Source organism: Bactrocera dorsalis, chromosome 5 (assembly GCF_023373825.1).
Source record: "Bactrocera dorsalis isolate Fly_Bdor chromosome 5, ASM2337382v1, whole genome shotgun sequence".
Taxonomy (NCBI): Eukaryota; Metazoa; Arthropoda; class Insecta; order Diptera; family Tephritidae; genus Bactrocera; species Bactrocera dorsalis.
Genome location: NC_064307.1, coordinates 21,800,756 through 21,820,530, shown reverse-complemented (window position 1 = coordinate 21,820,530; position 19,775 = coordinate 21,800,756). Strand labels below are relative to the sequence as shown.

At 37.8% G+C, this 19,775-nt stretch overlaps 3 protein-coding genes across 4 annotated transcripts in view; 1 reads left to right on the top strand and 2 right to left on the bottom strand.

The window, feature by feature from the left end:
- Positions 1-2,930, bottom strand: part of LOC105230131 (transient receptor potential cation channel subfamily A member 1) — a 61,062-nt gene extending 58,132 nt beyond the window's left edge. Inside the window, exons 1-2 of the mRNA XM_049457605.1 lie at positions 2,869-2,930; positions 1,596-1,932 (exon numbers count right to left, since the gene is read on the bottom strand). The gene's annotated coding sequence lies outside the window, so the exon portion shown is untranslated. The remainder of the gene's footprint in view (positions 1-1,595; positions 1,933-2,868) is intronic.
- The window catches only part of LOC105230077 (TOM1-like protein 2), a 245,553-nt gene that overhangs the window by 28,296 nt on the left and 197,482 nt on the right, over positions 1-19,775 (top strand). The window lies entirely within an intron of this gene.
- On the bottom strand, positions 6,005-18,223 carry LOC105230084 (otoferlin). 2 transcript variants are annotated; one of them, XM_049457586.1, is made up of 20 exons: positions 17,878-18,223; positions 17,471-17,823; positions 17,291-17,414; positions 17,045-17,222; positions 16,693-16,953; positions 16,395-16,582; positions 16,125-16,328; positions 15,754-16,059; positions 14,900-15,657; positions 14,667-14,832; positions 14,195-14,584; positions 13,645-14,138; positions 12,538-12,675; positions 12,305-12,456; positions 11,735-11,871; positions 9,869-10,050; positions 9,536-9,656; positions 6,477-6,839; positions 6,318-6,418; positions 6,005-6,257 (listed from the first exon to the last, which is right to left on the bottom strand). In XM_049457586.1, exons 1-20 carry the CDS (start codon positions 18,061-18,063, stop codon positions 6,086-6,088), a joined length of 4,974 nt encoding a protein of 1,657 aa, XP_049313543.1. In that variant the 5' UTR covers positions 18,064-18,223; the 3' UTR covers positions 6,005-6,085. The 2 variants fall into 2 exon arrangements, with proteins under 2 accessions (XP_049313543.1, XP_049313542.1); XM_049457585.1 differs by having other exon boundaries at positions 17,045-17,243; positions 17,312-17,414.

Below are 19,775 nucleotides of genomic sequence, written 5' to 3'. Positions count from 1 at the left end.
ACCGTACGTATGTACATATAACATGTTTAGATTCAATTCTATAGGTTTTCGAAAATCTGTCATATTGGGTAAAAACAGGAACTAACTAAGTATCATAGAATGTTCCTTGTTACTGGCTATTTGTCATGAGGTTTGCCTCAATCTAACAGCAGACATGCCTGCCATTTTCTTACAATACAAGTCTGTCGGCATTAAGTGTAAAATTACATTTAGTACCTGTATTGGCTTGTAGAGAGCTGCACTGCAAATACTCGCGGCTCTTTGTACTTTTTATACGCCTTACCGCATATCTCTTTTTCTTTATTGACCGCCATACCAACATACCACAAAACATATAATATTTTCGCACCTTATAACAAATTAATTTTGGTTATTATTATCATTATTATGACTTCAAATCCTCAAATAATCTACTATTTATGTAACAAACTCAATGTGTTTTCAGGTTAAGTTTGATAACACACTTCAGCATTTTTCAATTTGGCGCCTTAATGTAGGCAACATTTTATTCGTATTTGCTTATAGCTCCAACTATTGTCGACATTTTGAATAATTTTGATAATGGGTTAGTTCTATGGAAATATAAAATCAAAAACAGGGGCACAAAACCTTATAATCGATATATCATCTGATCAAATTTGACTCGAACTGAACAGTAAACGTAAAAACTTGCCTCTTACGAGTCGACCATCCACCTCTGTTAAAAGAAAGTTAAAGAAATAGTGCTTGAGGACAGTCGTGTTGGCATTAGTGGTATACCAATGGATCTCAACATTTCTTATGGATCGACTCAACACGTTTTGGTTAATGTTTTTGTTCATTTTTTGGTTAATTTTTGGTTAATTTTTTGATTCATGTTTGGTTAATTTTTTGGTTAATTTTTTGATTAATTTTTAGTTTATTTTTGGGTTAATATTTTTGTTAATTTTTTGGTAAATTTTTTTTTTTATTTTTGGTTAATTTTTGGATTAATTTTTAGTTTATTTTTGGGTTAATGCTTTTGTTAATTTTTTGGTTCATTTTTGGTTAATTTTTTGTTTTTTTAATTTTTGGTTAATTTTTTGATTAATTTTTGGTTTAGTTTTGGGTTAATGCTTTTGTTAATTTTTTGGTGCATTCTTGGGTAATTTTTTGGCTAATACATATCTTGGGTGCAAAGCTTGTCAATGCTAAACTCGTAGTCTGAAAACGACGTCGAGTAGAGATCACAAAAGAGCTGCCAGACAACGTATGTGTTGACCTTTCATTCATCAGAAGCTCTTTACTTGTGACGAGGTGTGAGTGTGTGTCGTTGACAAATGACGCTCCAAAAATGAATCGAAACCGAAAAAATCTCAAATTTGAACCATGATAAATGAAATATTTTATTTAAAACAAATATATATGGTTTTTTTTTAATAGTCACACCTCAATATTTTTTAAAAATTATTTTTTGTTAATTTATTAATTTTTTCCAAGTAAATAGGTCAAAAAGTTATATTTTTTCATATTAATTTAGTTTTTGTAAAATTTTTGTTATATAATAAAAAAAATATATTTATTAAAATATTTTCAATATAAATAAATACTAAAAATAAAAATAAAAAAGTGCTTACCTTATACGCTTCCTTTGCTTCCTTTTTGATAAATAGTTCTAGAAATTTGTATTTTCCGAAGACACTTCAACACTTCCACGGCTTCAGTACCAACTATCACAAAAGCCGCACTGGAATGACATTTCGACGCAATACATAGACACAAATGATGCAAAGTATTATATATGTATGGTTTTTTGTTAGCTTAAATTGTGAAATACCACAAATGGCGCAGAATAGAAACGAGGAACACAAGGCCACTTCTACGCAGCCGAAGCACAAAAAGTTTGCTAGAAAATTCTATTTTTGCCTTTTGTTTTATTATTTTATTGGAGCACACTTCTTATCAATAAAATAGCTGTAATAAAGTAATTTTGAAAAAATACCGTTAGCGTAATTAATTAAAAAATTGCGTACGCTGCTTTTACAGCGGTTTTAAACTGAAAACAATGGCAACAACAACGAAAAGCTGTAATATGGTGAGTGTCACGTGCTGATGGGCGAGAATATGCTACACGATGTTATGGCTGTCTGTGTACTATATGTGAATATGTATTTGTGGAAATATGCGTTCACACACACACACACACACGCGTACGCCTGATATTTTAATAATTTTCACTTTTCTTCAACTTTTTTGTAACCACTTCACATTTTCTTCGATTAAGTTTGAAACATATGCTTTTTCTGGGCGTATATGTATGTGTGTGTGTGTACCGTATGCACGCTCGACGCAACGGCGCGTAGGACACAGTTCGACGAAATATGCCAAACGCGCTCGCTTGTACTTTGTCGCTGCGAAGCTGAGCTTTCACTAAATTTGAAGACGCTTTGCCTTCACGCAGGTCAAAAACAAGCTAAATATTTAGTTGATACCGTTAAGTAGCGTGACAGCTTCAGACTTCACCCACTACTGCTGATTTCTCCAAGGAGTTGAACCGCTTTTGTTAAAAAGAGTTCTCGGAAACGCGTTCACTTGCACGCCAGCGTGTCCTGGCTCTGCCAATTGATGCCTTGCCTTTCAAAAGCGCGTCACACACACACACACATACGCTAACGTGCGCGTTTTGTACGCTGCGCAGCTGACTTGACATGCGATAATTAAAGTAGTGACAGCAACGCGAGCAACAACAAGTCGTCGTCGACGCGGCTCGTTAAAGGTTTTATGGTTTCCTTATGCAAATCTAGCGAAACCGACGCTTCACTCGTAGTACCGTTTTTTTTTTTGTTTTTATTTGTTAATATGCAAATAACTGTACTTGATGTCTCTCTTGATATTTTTTCCAACACTGACCACTAATTCACTGGCATTTCCGTCTCCAGCTTGGGATATCCGTGCGCGTCGCCTGATAGCGTTGAACTGTTTCGTCAAGTGTCTCCGTGTCTGCTGTCTGGCTGCATCCAGACTTGTCCATTGTCACAATATCACACATATTATCTATGATTATTAGTTTTTCGTTCTCTTTTTTGTATTTGTAACGCTGATAAAGGCTTTAATTATATCTGCAAGTATCTATTTTCCGTCAACACACTCACACACTTCTATTATGTGTGTATGTAAGGTATGTTTATACATAAGCTAAATTGCGAAATTACTATTTTGTGTCAAGTTTTTTATCTGCACTTATATTGTCATAGCATTTTCGCCCCCTCATGTGGCTTTGTTCTTCCATTCATTCATTCGATAATTGAGTTGTATTTCTCTATATATACATATATTATATAAACAATATCCTTAAGCAAACGAAAAAAACGAAAAACTGAGCTAAAAACAAAAAAAAACTTTAAGTTCGGTTGCACCGAAGCTATGTATTAACTTCTTTGTTATTGGCGTAGTAGAGCACCAGTCGTTCTTCCTATTCGCCAGGTCCTTCTCCAAGTGGGTTTTTAATGTGAAGTGGATGTCTTCCTCTTGCTCTGCTTCCCCCGGCGGGTACTGCGTCGAATACCTTCAGAGCTGGAGTGTTTTCATCCATTCGGACGATATATTCTAGCCAGCGTAGCCGCTATCTCTTAATTCGCTGAACTATGTCAATATCGTCGTATAATTCGTGCAGCCCATCGTTCCATCGTATGCGATATTCGCTATAAATCTTCCCTACAACCTTTCTCTCGAAAACTCGTAACGTCGACTGATTAGATGTTGTCTTCGTCCATGCGTCTGCACCATACAGCAGGACGGCAAATAGGGACTTTAGTGATTGATCTTTGTTCGTCGAGAGAGGACTTTACTTCTCAATTGCCGACTTAGTCCGAAGTAGCACCTGGCAACAGATATTCTGCGTTGGTTTTCGGGGCTGACATTGTTGTTGGTGTCGATGCTGGTTCCAAGATAGACGAAGTTATCTACGACTTCGAAGCTATGACTGTCAATAGTGATGTGACGTGAGCGCCAAGTCGTGAGTGCGACGACTGTTTCGCTTCTTAATCCAGTCTGGCGCGGTTATTGAGACCAGTGGTATCATCATCCGCTTGTGGGTTAATAGACCATGTTTAATTTCGTGAAGAAAATTCGTCAAATGAAAAAGTTTTCCATGCAAGCACTTTAATCGCGATTGTTCAGTTTGTATGGCAGCTACATTCTATAGTGTTTCGATACCTACCGTTTCGACAAATGAGCAGATTTTTGTTAAGATGAATGACGTTTTCATTTGGGTGTTACAAACATCGTGGCAAACTTAATATACACTGTATAGGTATAACTACTACTACTCCGAAGAGTGTGAAATAGCAATGCGCGTAGAGTACTGTGGGGATTGTATAGTATTCCGTATCTAGGGTACGCGTTTTTTAACTTCTTAAGAAAGCCTTCGTTATAGTGGAAGCCCTTTTATGGACCACGCTTACCTTTTAGAATATAAGTCTTACTGCCGTCCCGTAACCTCGAAAATAGTAGGCTTAGAAATACACACAGACAAAATGAAACTTTGCTTCAAATACCTTTCAAAGTGTTCTGGATAGTTTGTCTGCTTCACAGGTACCAAATACCTTTCATAGTGTATTTTTTAAATTAAAAATTTTAAACTGGTGGCAACACCGCACAAAAAATCAAATAACTTATTTTTTATATACTTACATATACATTACATATAATACTGTAAGATTACAAATAATTTTTATTTTTTTAAATTTTCAAACAGGTGGCAACCCCATTCAATTCTCAACATTTTTTACTGCAAATTTTAGTAACATTCTGTAGTTTGATATCCTGTAACTTTTGATGTAATCTTTGATTTATTCTATCATTTCATTTTGTACAAATTTAGCGGGTGGCAACCCTGATCAATATTATATATTTTAAACTGTAATTCTTATCATATACTTGATACCCAAACTGTAATGCTATATTTACAAATTAATTGGGAAAAATATTTAATATCTGGCAACCCTACTCAAGTTTATTTTGGCCTATAAGGATTCGTAAAGACATTAATTTTTTGTCCGTTTTGTAATGCGTTGCTTATTTTAACAATTTATGTGTTGAAAAAATAAACATGTGGCAACCCTCCTTAAACATATTTTGAAAGGTGGGTGTCTAACAATATATTTGTTAAAAAAAAAAACAAGTGGCAACCTCATTCGAACATAGCTTGAAAAAATTTCTGTGAAAATTCCAAAAACTCTTAAGCTTGATACTCATATTGTAATGACTTACTTATTTCAACAATTCATTGTTTGCTCACTAAACACGTGGCAACCCTACTCAAAAATATTTTATACTCTAAATATTTAAAAATCTTTTTAGTTTGGTTCTCTTACGGTAAAGAGTCGCTTATTCTATCATTTATTTAAAAAAATATTAAACAGATGGCAACTCCGCTCTGGTATATTTTGAACTGAAAATATTCATAAAGTTATTTAGTTTGTTGCCCCCATTTTAATATTTAATTTATTTTTTACCATTTATCAGACTAAGAAATGAAATAGGTGGCAACTCTATTATAGTAAATTTTCCGTTCTAAACCTTCGTAAATCTCTATTGTTTGTTATACATGTTATCATGGATATAGAGATCGTACGACCATTAATAATATATCTTGGCGAGAAATTCCTAATTTGCAAGAGGTACTTCAGAGGTCAAAGTTTAGAGATATTTTCCAAAACATTTCTACTACTATGTTTTCATTCGACATGAACACACAGAATATAGGAGATGAAACCTATTGTAGAAGATTTCCAACCATGGTAGAGTCCGAAATTCGAAGAAAGCAGTAAGATTTGTCAGTTCGGGTGTAACAGAACTTTTATACTCTTGCAACTTGCAAAGATCAAAGACCGATAAACTCCTTCAAATTCTGGTAAAACTATATTATTATAATATTTATCCGAATCCATGGATCAACATTGGGATCCATTATTTTTTTCGAAATAAAAATACACTTACGGCTCTTATAAAACAATATTTATATTTATTTATACATCACAGCAAATCCTGAAATAATATTCAATATTCAAATATATAGCATATAACTGTAAACAATGGCTAAAAAAGAAAACAATAAGCGATAAACTCAACGCAAACCCAATAATTTATATGGTAGATTTGAGAAGAACTGCACAAGAATCAGAATAACAAGGGCGCTTGCGCCAAGTATGATGAGACCTTTGATAATCACGGGGAGCAAGATTTTCTGGAAGGCCTTCAAGGGATTTGTGAATGGATTGAAAGAGGTGTCTGGGCGCCTTTAAAGAATTACCGAAAGTAGGAAAAAAGTCTAAATATTGCTCTCACACTGTACTTACGAAGGATTGGCTAAGGCGTTTGGAGGATTGCGACCCACACCAACCGGATTGGCAGCCGCTTCCGCCTCGGTTAGAATTTCCAATTCGACTTCGATTTTACCCTAAAATTAGAAAAAACAAATGCATATATGTAAGTCTTTATTGGAACACCCTGCTTACGGTTTGCGAGCGCAACTGCTCCTTGAGTCGCTTATCCTTGGACATCTGATCGATCTGTCCATGCAATGGAAACCAACCGCGTACACGCTTCTTGGCGAACAAATTGACCGGCGGGCGGCGACGCTGTGCTATGGCATGTAAACGAGCCAGTGGTTCGGGTAGTTTAATACCAGCAAACTCATTGGTCAATGTACAGAAGCGGCGATTCGTGCACGGTTCAGGAAAGTTGGACAAATTCAATTCGAGCATACCGAGAAATTCATTCTTTGTAATGAAATCATTGTCCCAGACTTGAAGGTATAAAATAGGCGGATGCTTCACTTCATATTCGTTGAGTACGCCACTTTTGACTTTGATCACCATCTGTGGATGAGACGGAAAAGTTGTAATTGTTAGGATCGTTTTCACATAATTATATATTCTTTTGGCTCGAAGTACTTTTTCAAAATACGTACGCTCTATACTATCAAAAGCTGAAGACTACAAAACGGGTGTATTTAGTATTTATTTGTTTGTTACTCGTTGATTTGCTCCAGTATAAAACGGAATGTTACTATCAGTTCAGATCACGATCTGTTTAGGTAAAAGCTTGCTTATTGTTTCTTGAGCGAACCTTCTAAATGGATCTGTATTGCTAATCAATTTAATACATAAATAGTCCGGATGTAAAGGATAACCTTCACTAAAAGGCCTCTTAACTATTCAATCGTTAGTTACTCCTTATGCCAGACTACTTTGAAAAGAACCAAGTCATCACCTAAGACTTTTTTTGGTTTGAGTCGTTTAATAGAGGCCTTAAGTATCAGCTTCTTTGTAGAATATGGTCGGACGAGGTTCTATTGAGCGCATTGTGTAAAAGATTAAAGCCCACAGGCACAACAAACTGTTTGGACCTTATTAGTGTGGCTTTAGGTCTGGAAAATCAACAACTCACTGAAGAGAAAAACCTCCACTCCGTTGGAGAGACCAGGTGGAGAAGGATCTGACTAATCTTGTAATTATATAGGCCAACATCTTTTCTCAAATTCGTCACAACGAAGTTACAGAGATGCCCAACGCTTGAGAACGACGTGTGAGAGACTGATTGTGGTCTTACTCCATTGATGCGCTAGCGGCAGCAATATTCTCATTACTACGTGCACCTCTTTGTCTCACTGGCACGAAATTAATTTTTAATCAATATGGCTGTCGCTATCGGTCTACTCTTAGTAGCGTCCCTATGAAGAAGCCCTGTACTTGCGGTGTAAAATATTTCTCTTTTTTCTTGAAACTTATTTAACAGTACGAGGTATGACAATTAAGTAATGAGACTGATTCCATAAAAACCGTATATTTGAAAATTATTATACAACTCTGCCATCCCTTTCAAAGTAGTCCCCTTGAGCAGCTATACAGCGATTCCAGCGCGTTTTCCATGCTTCGTAACATTTCTGGAACGCTTCGACTGGCATGTCCGCGAGTACCCTCGTCACGGCCGCCTGAATGTCCGTAATCGACTCAAAATGGGTTTCTTTGACTACCGATTTTGTTTTAGGAAACAAAAAGGGTGACATGTCGGGCGAATAAGACGGCTGTTGCAACACGGCTATCCCCTTAGAGGCCAAATACTGGGACACGCTGAGAGCGGTGTGGCACGGCGCGTTGTCGTGATGAAGGATCCAGTTACGAGCGATGTCTGGGCGCACCCTGTTGACTCGTTTTCGCAATCTTTCGAGTACTTGGCAATAGTAGACTTGATTCACAGTTTTCCCCGGTGGAACGAATTCTTTGTGGACGATTCCACGGCTATCAAAAAAGGCAATAATCATCGTTTTCACCTTCGACTTGCTCATGCGAGCTTTTTTTCGGGCGGGGGGCGCGCGGAGACAACCATTGTGAGCCTGGGCACGACTAAGAGCACTATCACCATACACTCTTACAATTTTAGCGTACGTTTCCGAAGCTGTTTCGCCCAATCTGGCGCAAAATTTTATCGCGACGCGTTGCTCTTGATTTCGTTTTTCCATTTTCGTGACGAGCACTACAAACACACGTCTACTCAACTTGACGCAGCAGGCGAACTAAACAAGCTAGAGCGATGGTACATATATCAATGGAGAGGGGAGGGATGCCGGAAAAGGAGAAAGGGAATTTCAAGGTCACAGGTTTACCACAAGCGTGGCAATAAAATCAGTCTCATTACTTAATTGTCAAACCGCGTACGTGCAAAAAGTACAGATACATTTCTTACAACTTCAACATAAGTACATAGGTTAACACTTAATTTTGTTCAACATAACCTTAAAGTCAGTCTGTCTTTTTTCAAGTTCATACATTATTTATTTCTCTATTTTTCGTGTAAGCATTCGACACTTCAAAGCTTAATTCATAAATATTTATATATTTATGGCTTACCGAGAAATTGCAGAAATTAATATACATACATATGTTTAATAATTTGTCGCACAAAATGTGAGTCAACAAACTGCGGACTTTCTTATGAGACAGTTGACCAGCGGATATTTGGAGGCATTTGTGCGTGTATTAAAGGGAGGTTATTCAAGCAAGTCGCGGTTGAAGAGTGATATTTATTTATGTGGTTATAAATGAGTATTTGATAGAAAAAATATAAGTTTAAAAGAAATTCTGAATTCCTGGAAACAGTCAACAGTTTATTCACTTCTGGAAAAATCTAGAGCATACTCATATTTTCTTCTAAATGTTGGTGGTTACGCTTACATACTACTACGAGTACATACAACTACATAAAATATATATTTAATGTGCATTAATTAATGATTAATTCTTTTATCTCAAAAAATATCGAATAACAAAGAGAGAGTCTTTTGTGGCGTACCAATTTTTAACCCAACAACACCTTACCCTCACCATTTAATATTTGTTTTTGTATTACTTTCTATTGAATAGTGAAATTTTTATTTGAAAACAATACTTTTTGCCACAAGCTCGTATACGCATATTTTTACTGTTAGCGCTCATTAACTAAATGAGCTGCGAACAGTTAGATGAAAAAAGACAATAACAAAAGAGCGAAATTAATGAAGGTAATGATTACTCACCATATCCTCATTGGCGGAGTATTTGATGGGGAAGAGCATGCGCCAATTAAAAGTGGCCTCCCCGTTGAACGAACGGTAATGGATATCGGTGGCCTGCGATTGTTCCTTATCCGCGCACCAGCTGCAGTTCAATATTAGTATTAATTAAGCTTGGTTTTTTAAGTATTATTCATAAAAGTATTGTAAATGCTGTTAATTAATGAATAATGAAGTGGTGAAAGGAAATACGCGATTTCGTTTTTTAAATAATTTAATGAGCTGCTGATTAGATTTGAGATTTTCAGTAATTATGTGTAACTAACCAATTTATAATACACCCTTCTGTTTACTCACCCTTTGACGCCGATATCGCTCATCTTTTTGCCGAATATATTGCGCTCATCCAACGTAATGTCAGCGCAACCGTAGACAACAACACGTAATTCGTAAGTTTGCGGTGGATGCGGCGTGATGTCAATGGGTGGCGGTATATTTAAGTTGCCCTCGTAGAGCTCAACCCATAGTTGAATTTTGCCCTGAAATAATGTGAAAAAGAAAGAAATTGTTATTTGGTAAAGAATTGAATTTTGAACAAAAAGAAAATAGTTTTGATCTTAGTCGGTACAGGGATCGAACTCTGGTCGGTATTAGTGGTAATGATCGACTTCAACCATTACAAAAATACATAAAAATTGATAACCTAATGTCTCAAGAAACCCCATTGATATATTTTTGGCACAGTCATTAGCTTTGGGCAAAGGAATTTGTTATTTGTATATAATATTGGATAGTCGAAAAAGTCTTTTCGTATTTTTAATCAACCTTAAACTACTTTTTTTATATTATTAATAAACTTTAATGAACGAAATATGTATCATTTTGTCGATCAATTTATGCCATTTTCCCTCTCGAGACATTATTCCATCAGTGTAAAACTTTTCTGAGCTGCTCTTGAAGCCAATTTCCCTCCATTCAGGAAGTTCTGCATTGACCGAAATAAAAGGAAGTCCGATAACGCAAGGTGTGAACTATATGGTGGATGCATCAAAACTTCCCATCCAACCTCTTCCAGTTTTGGCCGAGTCATCAAAGATGTGCGTGGTCCAGCGTTGTGCTGATGGCAGATGAAGCCTTTTCTGTTGATCAGTTCTGGCCGTTTTTTTCGATTGCTCGCTTCAATCTCATCAGTTAGTAAAATATAGAATCAATCGTTCGACCAGGCTGAAGCTACTCATAGTGGATGATTCCTTTCCAATCGCACCAAACACTCAGCACTACCTTTCGAGGCGTCAATCCTGGCTTTGCGACCATTTGTTGAGCTAAAGCTTGAACCATGATCTTTTTCGCTTATTATTGCTGTATTTGAGATCCACTTTTCATCTTCTGCTAAAAATCGCTTAAAAAATGATTCGATTTCATTTCGTTTCAGCAGAGAATCGCAGATGTTAATTCGATCCAAGAAATTTTTCACAGACAATTCATGTACTACCCAAACATAGAGCTTCTTTTTGTAGCCAGCCTTTTTTAAATGGTTCAAAACCGTTTGATGTTAAATGTTCAGTATCCTAGCGATGTCATGGCTGCTTATCTGAAGGTCGTGGCTAATATTTTCCATAATTTCATTGACTTTTTCAACGATAGGTCGATTAGACCGCGGTGCATCTTTCACATCGAAATTTCCAGAACGGAAGCGAGCGAACCGTTGTTGTGCTACACGAACTGATACAGCATCGTCTCCGTAAACTTCACAAATTTCATTGGGAGCTTGCGTGGCATTCTTCCCTCTTTTAAACAAAAATTTCAAAATATAGCGAATTTCTATATTATTTTCACTCATTTTTGAACAGTGATAACTTTTTTCCAACTTTTTATTTTTACTACTATTTAATTTTTTGATGGTTTGATTAAATGAAGCTTAAATCTCACCGTTCCAACGCTATATGGTATGACACATATGATTGAACTGTAACGACAACTATTGACAAAATACGAAAAAACAATTTCGACTACCATATATATATTACTTCCTGCTGTCAAAGATTAATAGAAATCTCTTAAAAATAATCATCCAATGTCTCATCGAAATATAGGTTAATTGGTTTTTAATATTCCTCTTTTGATTTCATATTTCTACAAATATCCTATACTCTCACTGCGATCAAATCCCTACAAATTTATTTGTTCTAGAACTAGGAAAAATTAAGTTTCAAAGTTTCTTACCTGCTCTATACCAGGACAATCGCGGCGATACAATGTCCTTGTTTCTACATGCTCTGGCACTAACTTGTAGCCGAACGATGGTAGCTCATCCAAGTGATGTAGAGCTGTTAGGCTTAGACGCTCCTGTAACTCCTCGTCTAATTGATGAAAATGGAGTCGAATTAGATTATATTCAAAACATATAGCTTAGGTGTGGTGATAATAATAGATATTTGATTTAAGTAGGAATTGTTGCACTAATTTCATTGTTGGTGGAGACATTGGAATCAAAAGAAAAAATGGCTTACAAATTAGAGTTTCTTATGAATACCAACTGATATGGAACTGAAATTTACTTATAGAGTTTTTCTATAAAAAGGGCTTTTTTCATAATGAGTATTCGAACTCTTCTTAGTTACTACCTGAATGAGCTAATGAAGTTTGCTTAAGATGGCACCATTAGTTTATAAATACGAAAAAGGTAACTAAAACATTGTGTACAAGTATTAACCCTGGTCTCAAGTAACTATTAATTTTAAAGAACTCTTAAGAATAAGTCTATAAAAAATTCATAGACCGAAAGTAACAAACCCAACGCAAGTCTCGTTTCGTCCTTAAACTTCACACCATCCACCTCCATGCGTTGTTCAAGGAATTTCGGTGGCGGTAAATCGCGCTGCGAACAAAGCTCTGAGAGTATTTCGAAAGGTGTGGCAATATTACGCCATTTGTTGTAGCCGCTTCTGTAAGAGCATGGTATTTATTTTTCATTTCTAATAATTAAAATCGTTAAAATAGTAAATATTAAGTGAATTTATACCAACTTTGAATATTCCTTCGATATGCCAACAGCTGCGTGATGTTTGGTACGCCAGCGGTCTTCCAAATCTATGTAAGTGGAACCAATATAGTCGTCGGTAAATAAATTGCGGTCGAAGACAGAGACTTCCAGCATATTGTCTCTAAAAAATGGTGATTATTTGAGAAGTAATGGTAAATGAAATCGGGCAATGAGATTTATAAAATATACATATGTAGGTACTAAACGTGTTGGTCTTCGAACAACATGAAAATGAGATGAGGTTAGGTTACAAAGTATGGTACCGCAACCAACAGCAGTGTAACATCTTGTACGCCTTTGAATACCAGAGAACAAAATATACATAATTCACAATAAAAAATATTCAGAAACGTCTCAAAGAACCATGTTTCTCAAAAAGTCTATTAAAATTACAATGAAGTCCCGAGTTAGGCATACCGCAGGCTTTTAAGCTGCAGGACCACTGCAGTGTATTTCAAGTTGAGGGCTTCGCTATTGCGAAAGTCGCGGAGCTGGCCTCTTAAGCACCTACAGGCAATTCTAGAGTCAACATCTACGTATGCAGCCAAACAGCAATCAAGGCAGTAACCTCATATCGCATGTCGGCCAGAAGCCGATGCCACAAAGTCATTGAGGGCAAATGAAATAGTGGACGAGATTGCCAAGATTGGTGTACGGCCTACACCCGAAAACGTGTTCAACATTGTGAAACCCATGCATTGTGCAATACGGTAGATCGGAAGTCCACAAAATTCCTATTGACACTCGATAGGAGAGACTGTAGGGACATGATCGGAATACTAACTGGCCTTTGACTGATCGAGAAGACTGCAGGAAATGTCTAGAGCGGGGCACCAAGGAAACAATGGAGCATCTCTTGTGCACTTATCCCATATTGGCAAGACTATGCTATAAGCATCTGGGGACCCCACGGTATGATACTTTAGAGGAAGTGTCGACAGTGAGTCCACAGAGTCTATTAAAATGTGCGTCAATCGGAGGTATCTTAAAGGATTACTACTCCTCATGGATCTAGTAACTGAACTCCATCTGGTATTGCAGAGGACTAAAACTGGCTCGATAATCTTGACAACTTTTTCTATGCACTTACCTCGGTAACACAGCGTCCAGTTGAAAACACTTTCCGAACACCGGATTACTTTCATTGGGCACGTAATGTGCACGATTGGCCACCGTTTTACCGCCTAAGTGCAACCGCACATAAGCATCCGATTTGGAATTTTTATCATGCGGCCGCAATTGTACACCCTGTATCACATAAACGCGTACAACGATCTTTGTTAGATCGGTCAGTGTATGAAGCTCGGCTTGATAGCGTGGATTTAGTGCCGCTGCGAGCGGCCGCAACATAATGCCGTCGCCACCATCGTTTGCACCACATTTGCAAGGCACAAGCTTAATATTTAATTTCAGCGTAGCATAGGTTTCCTCTTTCGGCATGGAGTTCTTTTTGTACTTTACGCCATGCACTAGCTTTACCGGCTCGGCCCAGTCATGCAAATAACCGAGATCGGCTTGGCGCTCCAACTCGTTCGGGTAGATTACCAGGCTATGTTTATACAAATGCGAGAGATCGCCAGTTTCCTAAGAAAAAATATGATACTGAAAAGCTTCGTGCACAAAAATTTCAAACCGCCCACTTGATATGTGTATATGGAATTGTAATATTTTGTCCACCAACTGTACTGCGCTTCATCGATTATTTGCGTTAAGTCCGTGTTATCGATGGGCGGCAGTTTTGCGGGATCTTGAGATTTTTTGAAAACGCCCAAAGTTCGTTGGAATAAAGTCGGTTTCTCTCTATGCAGTAATGGCTGAGTTTCGCTGTCTTCCAACTCACCAATCTGCAACATTGTGGTGCCCTCTTCACCCGGAGTTGCCGGTATACATTTCACGGTTTTGTCTACTTGTAAAAAACGTTTTGAGTCGGGTATCAAAACTGCGCCCAATGTGGTTTCAGCGCCTTTAGACGAAACGGACACATCGGTGGCTATGATGGCGGGCCAGTATTCGAGTTGTTCAGGAAGACTCTAAAAAGATATACATATATATATAATAATTACAGAGCATTCTCCTTCAAATTTCAAATCCGCCACCATCTGATATACTCACGACAACTCCAGATGCGAATATGACCAAGAAGTTTATGCTATTCTTCAAGCGCGTCGAAGACAAGCCACTTGTAAGCAGAAGATCACCCATCATGACCTTGATACGATGTCGGCCGCCAAAAGTAGTTTTGGTGTAGTTTCTAAAACCAATGAATACCACCTCCAAGCTTTAAAAAAAAAAAAACATGAAGTAAAGTACTTTTAGACTAGCAACCCCGAAAAAATTTTACTCACACAAAGTTCTTCATAATCGGCTTTATACTCGTCGGTATATTCATTGTTATGGTGGGATCTGGCATTTCCATTTTACCGATTTCTTCGGTCGTTTCAACAAGCTCCGCAGACATCAACACCTCGGCTCTCACACTACCGTGCTGAGCAATTGGCACCCAAGTTAATGGTGGCGGCGAAATAACCTTCAATTTGTGATATTTCTGCATGGCAGTACGTGTCTTCACCATTTTATTTGGCTTGAGTCTACTCTCAGGTTCTTCACGCGCACTATCATCGGCCGCTTTCATACTAATCACCGACACCGGCACAGTACCACAACCCACATAATCGTTCGCTGTTAAGCGATCGCGATCGTACAACTCGACTGCGACAAGTGGTGGATTCTTCAGATACCACTGTAGACTGCCGGGAAATACGACAACATCGAAGCAGATCACACAATTCCATATGGGCGAGAGTGTGGACTCTTCAGTAGATGTTTGCGCCCACTGTGAACCGAAGATGACGCGTAGATAGCCGTCACAAAGACCACTTGAGTCGCTGCCCGGACGTATCTTGGCTTGATGTATGAAAATGCGACATTTATAAACCGTATAGTGGATTATTGGGGACCAATAGTATAATTCAGTTTGTTTCCAATCATTGGTTATGGAGGCCAGGTATTCGGTACGTTCACTATCCACCACAATACCAAGAGAGCCTTGTATAACGCCGACATTGCAGCCACAGTTGATGCAGCTATGCTGACATTGAATGTCCTGAAATGAGAGATGTTTGGAGTTTTATTAAGTTGGAATTCCTGTATCGCCGGTATATCCAGTTTCTTGCCCTTATTATTTCTGAACCCAACTCACCTTAAAAATGAAGTTCCTGGTGCGCCAGCACAAACTATTTGGACTCGCTGTCTTATCTCTCGGCGCATTCAAAAAGTACTTGGCATTCAAACGACACACCGCAATATCATTCCTTCCCGATACGCTGAGCATAATCAAAAGTGTGGGCCATTCATCCTGTAGACGTGTGGTGGCCAAAAGACTCTTGAGCTCGTTGGAATGTAAAACCATTTGATCGACGACTTCAGCAATGGTAGGCTCGATGAGTGGAGCGGGTGCTGTCTTGAGCTTGTGACGCATAGCGCGTAACTTCTCAGGGAACTTTTCCTGCGTAAAACCATAAGGAAATTAATTTCGTATACACAAAGGTTTGATGTGAGTTGCACACTTACAAAAAAGGAATTAACATAGACCAATCGATTGGCATCCCACATGGTGGTCTCTTTAAAGCCTGTGTATTCAAGTCGCTTATCTTCGGCACCTTCTTTCAGCTTACTCTGCAAGTTCATTATGATGGCCTTGAAACACTTGGCCTGCAGCACAAACTGATTGGTGTATTTGATTTGGAAGAGCTTAAAAGTGGCGAGCTCTGATTCCTGTGCGGAGTAAATAAAAATGGGAATATTAAAATAGTTCAGTAATAATTTATATAATGCTCTTACTATTAAGTCCAGAATTTCCTGTATATAATAATCGCTATCGAACTTGTAGCGATTGTCGGGCATTGTGATTTTGAGATAGACTGCTTTATATGGTGCTTCCTGTCGAAAATATTTTAAACTGGTGCCAGTATTGTTATGTTTACCCGGATAACTTTTCAGAAAGCACTCCACATAGTTGGAGGAATTCTCTGGAAGCAAGATTTATTATAACAGAAAAATTGAAGTATTCTCTAACATCTTTGCTTGGATTGAGAAAGGCTCCCAAAAATGTGGTATAAGAAAATGCTTTATGAATTACCTGCTAGTTTCATAGTAACTTTACAGTTACTGAAATTGCCATGCAGGAAGTCACCCTGTAATGGTAGAAATTCTACCAGAAATGTCTCTTCTTGCCACCAACGTTTCTCATCTAACGGCGCAACAGGCTTTGTCAAGAGATCACGGGCCGGACCGGCTGGTAGACACTCTGAATCGACTTCCACCAAAAGACGTCCCAGATATTGCAATGGATTTGATATGTCATAAAAATGTACATAGGTGGGACCTAAGGCTGGTTTATCTGAAAAAAAAAAAAGTTACGTGTTTAAGTCAAGTTAACGAATAAATCATAATTGCAATATATAAGACTGATTCCACGCTCGTGAAGAAACCTTTAAAAGCGATCTCATCGAAATGTATCTCATAGTCAGCGATTGCCTTCCATTGTAGGTGCTCGTGTGACAGTATTTGTACGACAAAGGTTTGCGATAGGGATGGATAGGTCCATGAGAAGCACACCGAGTAGTTCCACTCCGGTTGAGTAGTGGCCTTGCAAACGTTTGTCTTGCCCTTGAAAGGATGGAATCTAAACTTTAGAAATGAAAGGTCATTGGTGAATGGGACGGTGTCACAAGTACATGGTTGCCAGCAAAGGATACTTGTATGAGATAGTCACTCTTCTTGGTCAGCACTGCCTTATAGAGTGTGACATTATAACGGATATTGCACTGCATAGAATTATCTGCGTTTTGTAGCATATTGCTAAGGAAGAAAGAATTAGAAAAGATTTCAGCAATATTCTACCCTTACGCGCGTACCGCTCGATATTATCATAGTCTTGATTAATTTGCCACCGATTCAACTCGAGCATATCTTCGTGTGGCCTCAGCACAGTATTGGGATCGGAGTTCTGTGTCACGATCGCCAAGTCGATCTGCAGATAACCCTTACATGCGCCCGGCGTATTATTAGAAACGTCGGCAATGGAGGCCTCCAGGCGACCCCATTTTTTGAAGAAGCAACGATTCGGTTGATTCCAAACGCTCTGCAGATCGATTAGTAATTCACCATGTGACATGGTTTTCTTGCAGGCATTCCGCTTACGTACTTCGTACAGCACTGTTAAACGCAAGAGCTCGGTAAGCGTGCAGCGGATTTCGAAGACGAAATACTGCGAAGAGAAGTTGTAATAATTTTTTTTTTGCTGAGATTGTGTTGGCATTACCTCATTGTAGTAGGGGTTTTCGGAGCGCGCATAAGGCTTGGTCGTCCTATGCGCTTTGTCGAGCGTAATGCGTACGAAGGTCTCGCCTGTGAAAACTCCCAACTGTCGCGCTTTGTGTATCGTCGTACAGATGAGATAATCTTGACTCATGCTGAGAAAGCAATCGTTTTGCGCCATCGGTAACATTTGTGTGCCGATTTCGCTTACTCCGATCGTTTTTGCGGATATTTTTAAAAATTTTCGCTTTGCAGTTCAAAAGAGAAAAAAATAAATTTTAATTATTGAGCAGTTTTCAAGCGTTCAATTAATGAAGCAAGACTAAAATTTTTTTGAGTGATCGGTTTTTCGGTTTTCTATTTTAAATAAAATTTCAAGTAAGTGCTGTGTAATGCTGTGTTTTTTAGGAAAAAATTAATTTTTTTTTTAAATTATAATAAATGTAATAGATTGTGGAGACTTATACTCGTATTCTTATATTTAAAGACCTGATCGGGAAACATTTATATTGTTGAGACATATTTTTATAAATCGCTAAAAGTTTCAAATATACTGTATGGTAAAACTCTTCCAAGTTTTAATGAGCACGCTCAGATTTTCCAGAAGGCAAAATTAAACATCTTGAGGAGGAAGCTGGTGCTGAGTTTAATGATTAGTAAAAATAAAATTAGAACCCATATTGTGGCATCTTAAACAATTCTCATCATCATCATTGGGTAGATTAGTAGCGACCAATGTCCCAGGTATCTCCTTATTCTCATAGAAGATTCAATTGATACCAATTATGAACACGTAAATGGCCTAGAACTGCAGACAACTTTAGCAATAAAGTGAAGAGAGACATACTAATTAAAGATAAGTACCTTTTGGAAGCAATGGTGGTCATTCAATAGAAAATTATTTTCCCCCATTCCATCTATTGTAACCATTATTATATTTATTAAACCATTATCTGTGAAGTATTTTAGTCTTTATAGAACTTACCTGGAAGTCTCAAAGTATGTAATCACTCATTAACATTTACATATTTTGTTGCCTTCAAAGTATTCCCCACTAGATGTCATACACTTATGCCAATTATTTTTCCAGTCCTCGAAACTCTTTTTGGGATAGCTTTCAGCTCCTTCTGGGAATTTTGTTTTTATCTCTTTGATCGACTAAAAACAGGTTCCAGGGAGCAACGATTTCAATTTAAGGAACAAGAAAAAATCACACGGAACCAAATCTAGTGCATACGGGGTTGGTCGATGGTATTCCTTGTGTTTAAAATAGATCATAATATTGGCTCAATGCGATGGTGCATATTATTGTTCTTTCACAATTCCGGCTGTATTCGATGGATGTTCTCACCCTAAACGCCTTAATACAACCCATTAGAACTCTTTATTGACCGTTTGTCCCTCCGGAACAAACTCATAATGCACCAAACCACGAATATAAAAAAAAACAATGTGGTTCTAAGGAGTGTTGACTTGTTTTCATATCAAACTCATCAACCCATGTCGGCAGTTTTAATGCTCGATCAACAATGTCCAAGGAGATCTGTTTACGGTACTCTTTTTTGAAAAAAAAAATCAGCTTTATCGGGACGAGTCAAGCAAGAATGCGTTCATACCCAAAATATACATAAAATCATTCGAACGGACTCGCGAGAGATTCTCTCTTGCCAATTCCCTAACACTTGTCTGGCGATTTTTAAGCATTATATCCTTTACTTTTTTAATATATATTTCCATCAGTTGAAAAGACCGAAGGTTGTCCAGAACGAGGCATGTTTTTAACGATCTCTAGACCGTCTTTGAAAGCTGTGCACCTCTGGTAGGATTGTGCTTTTGATAAAACTGAATATACTTTTGGGAAAATACAATCATGCCAACGCTCCAATTTTCTTTACACTTTCA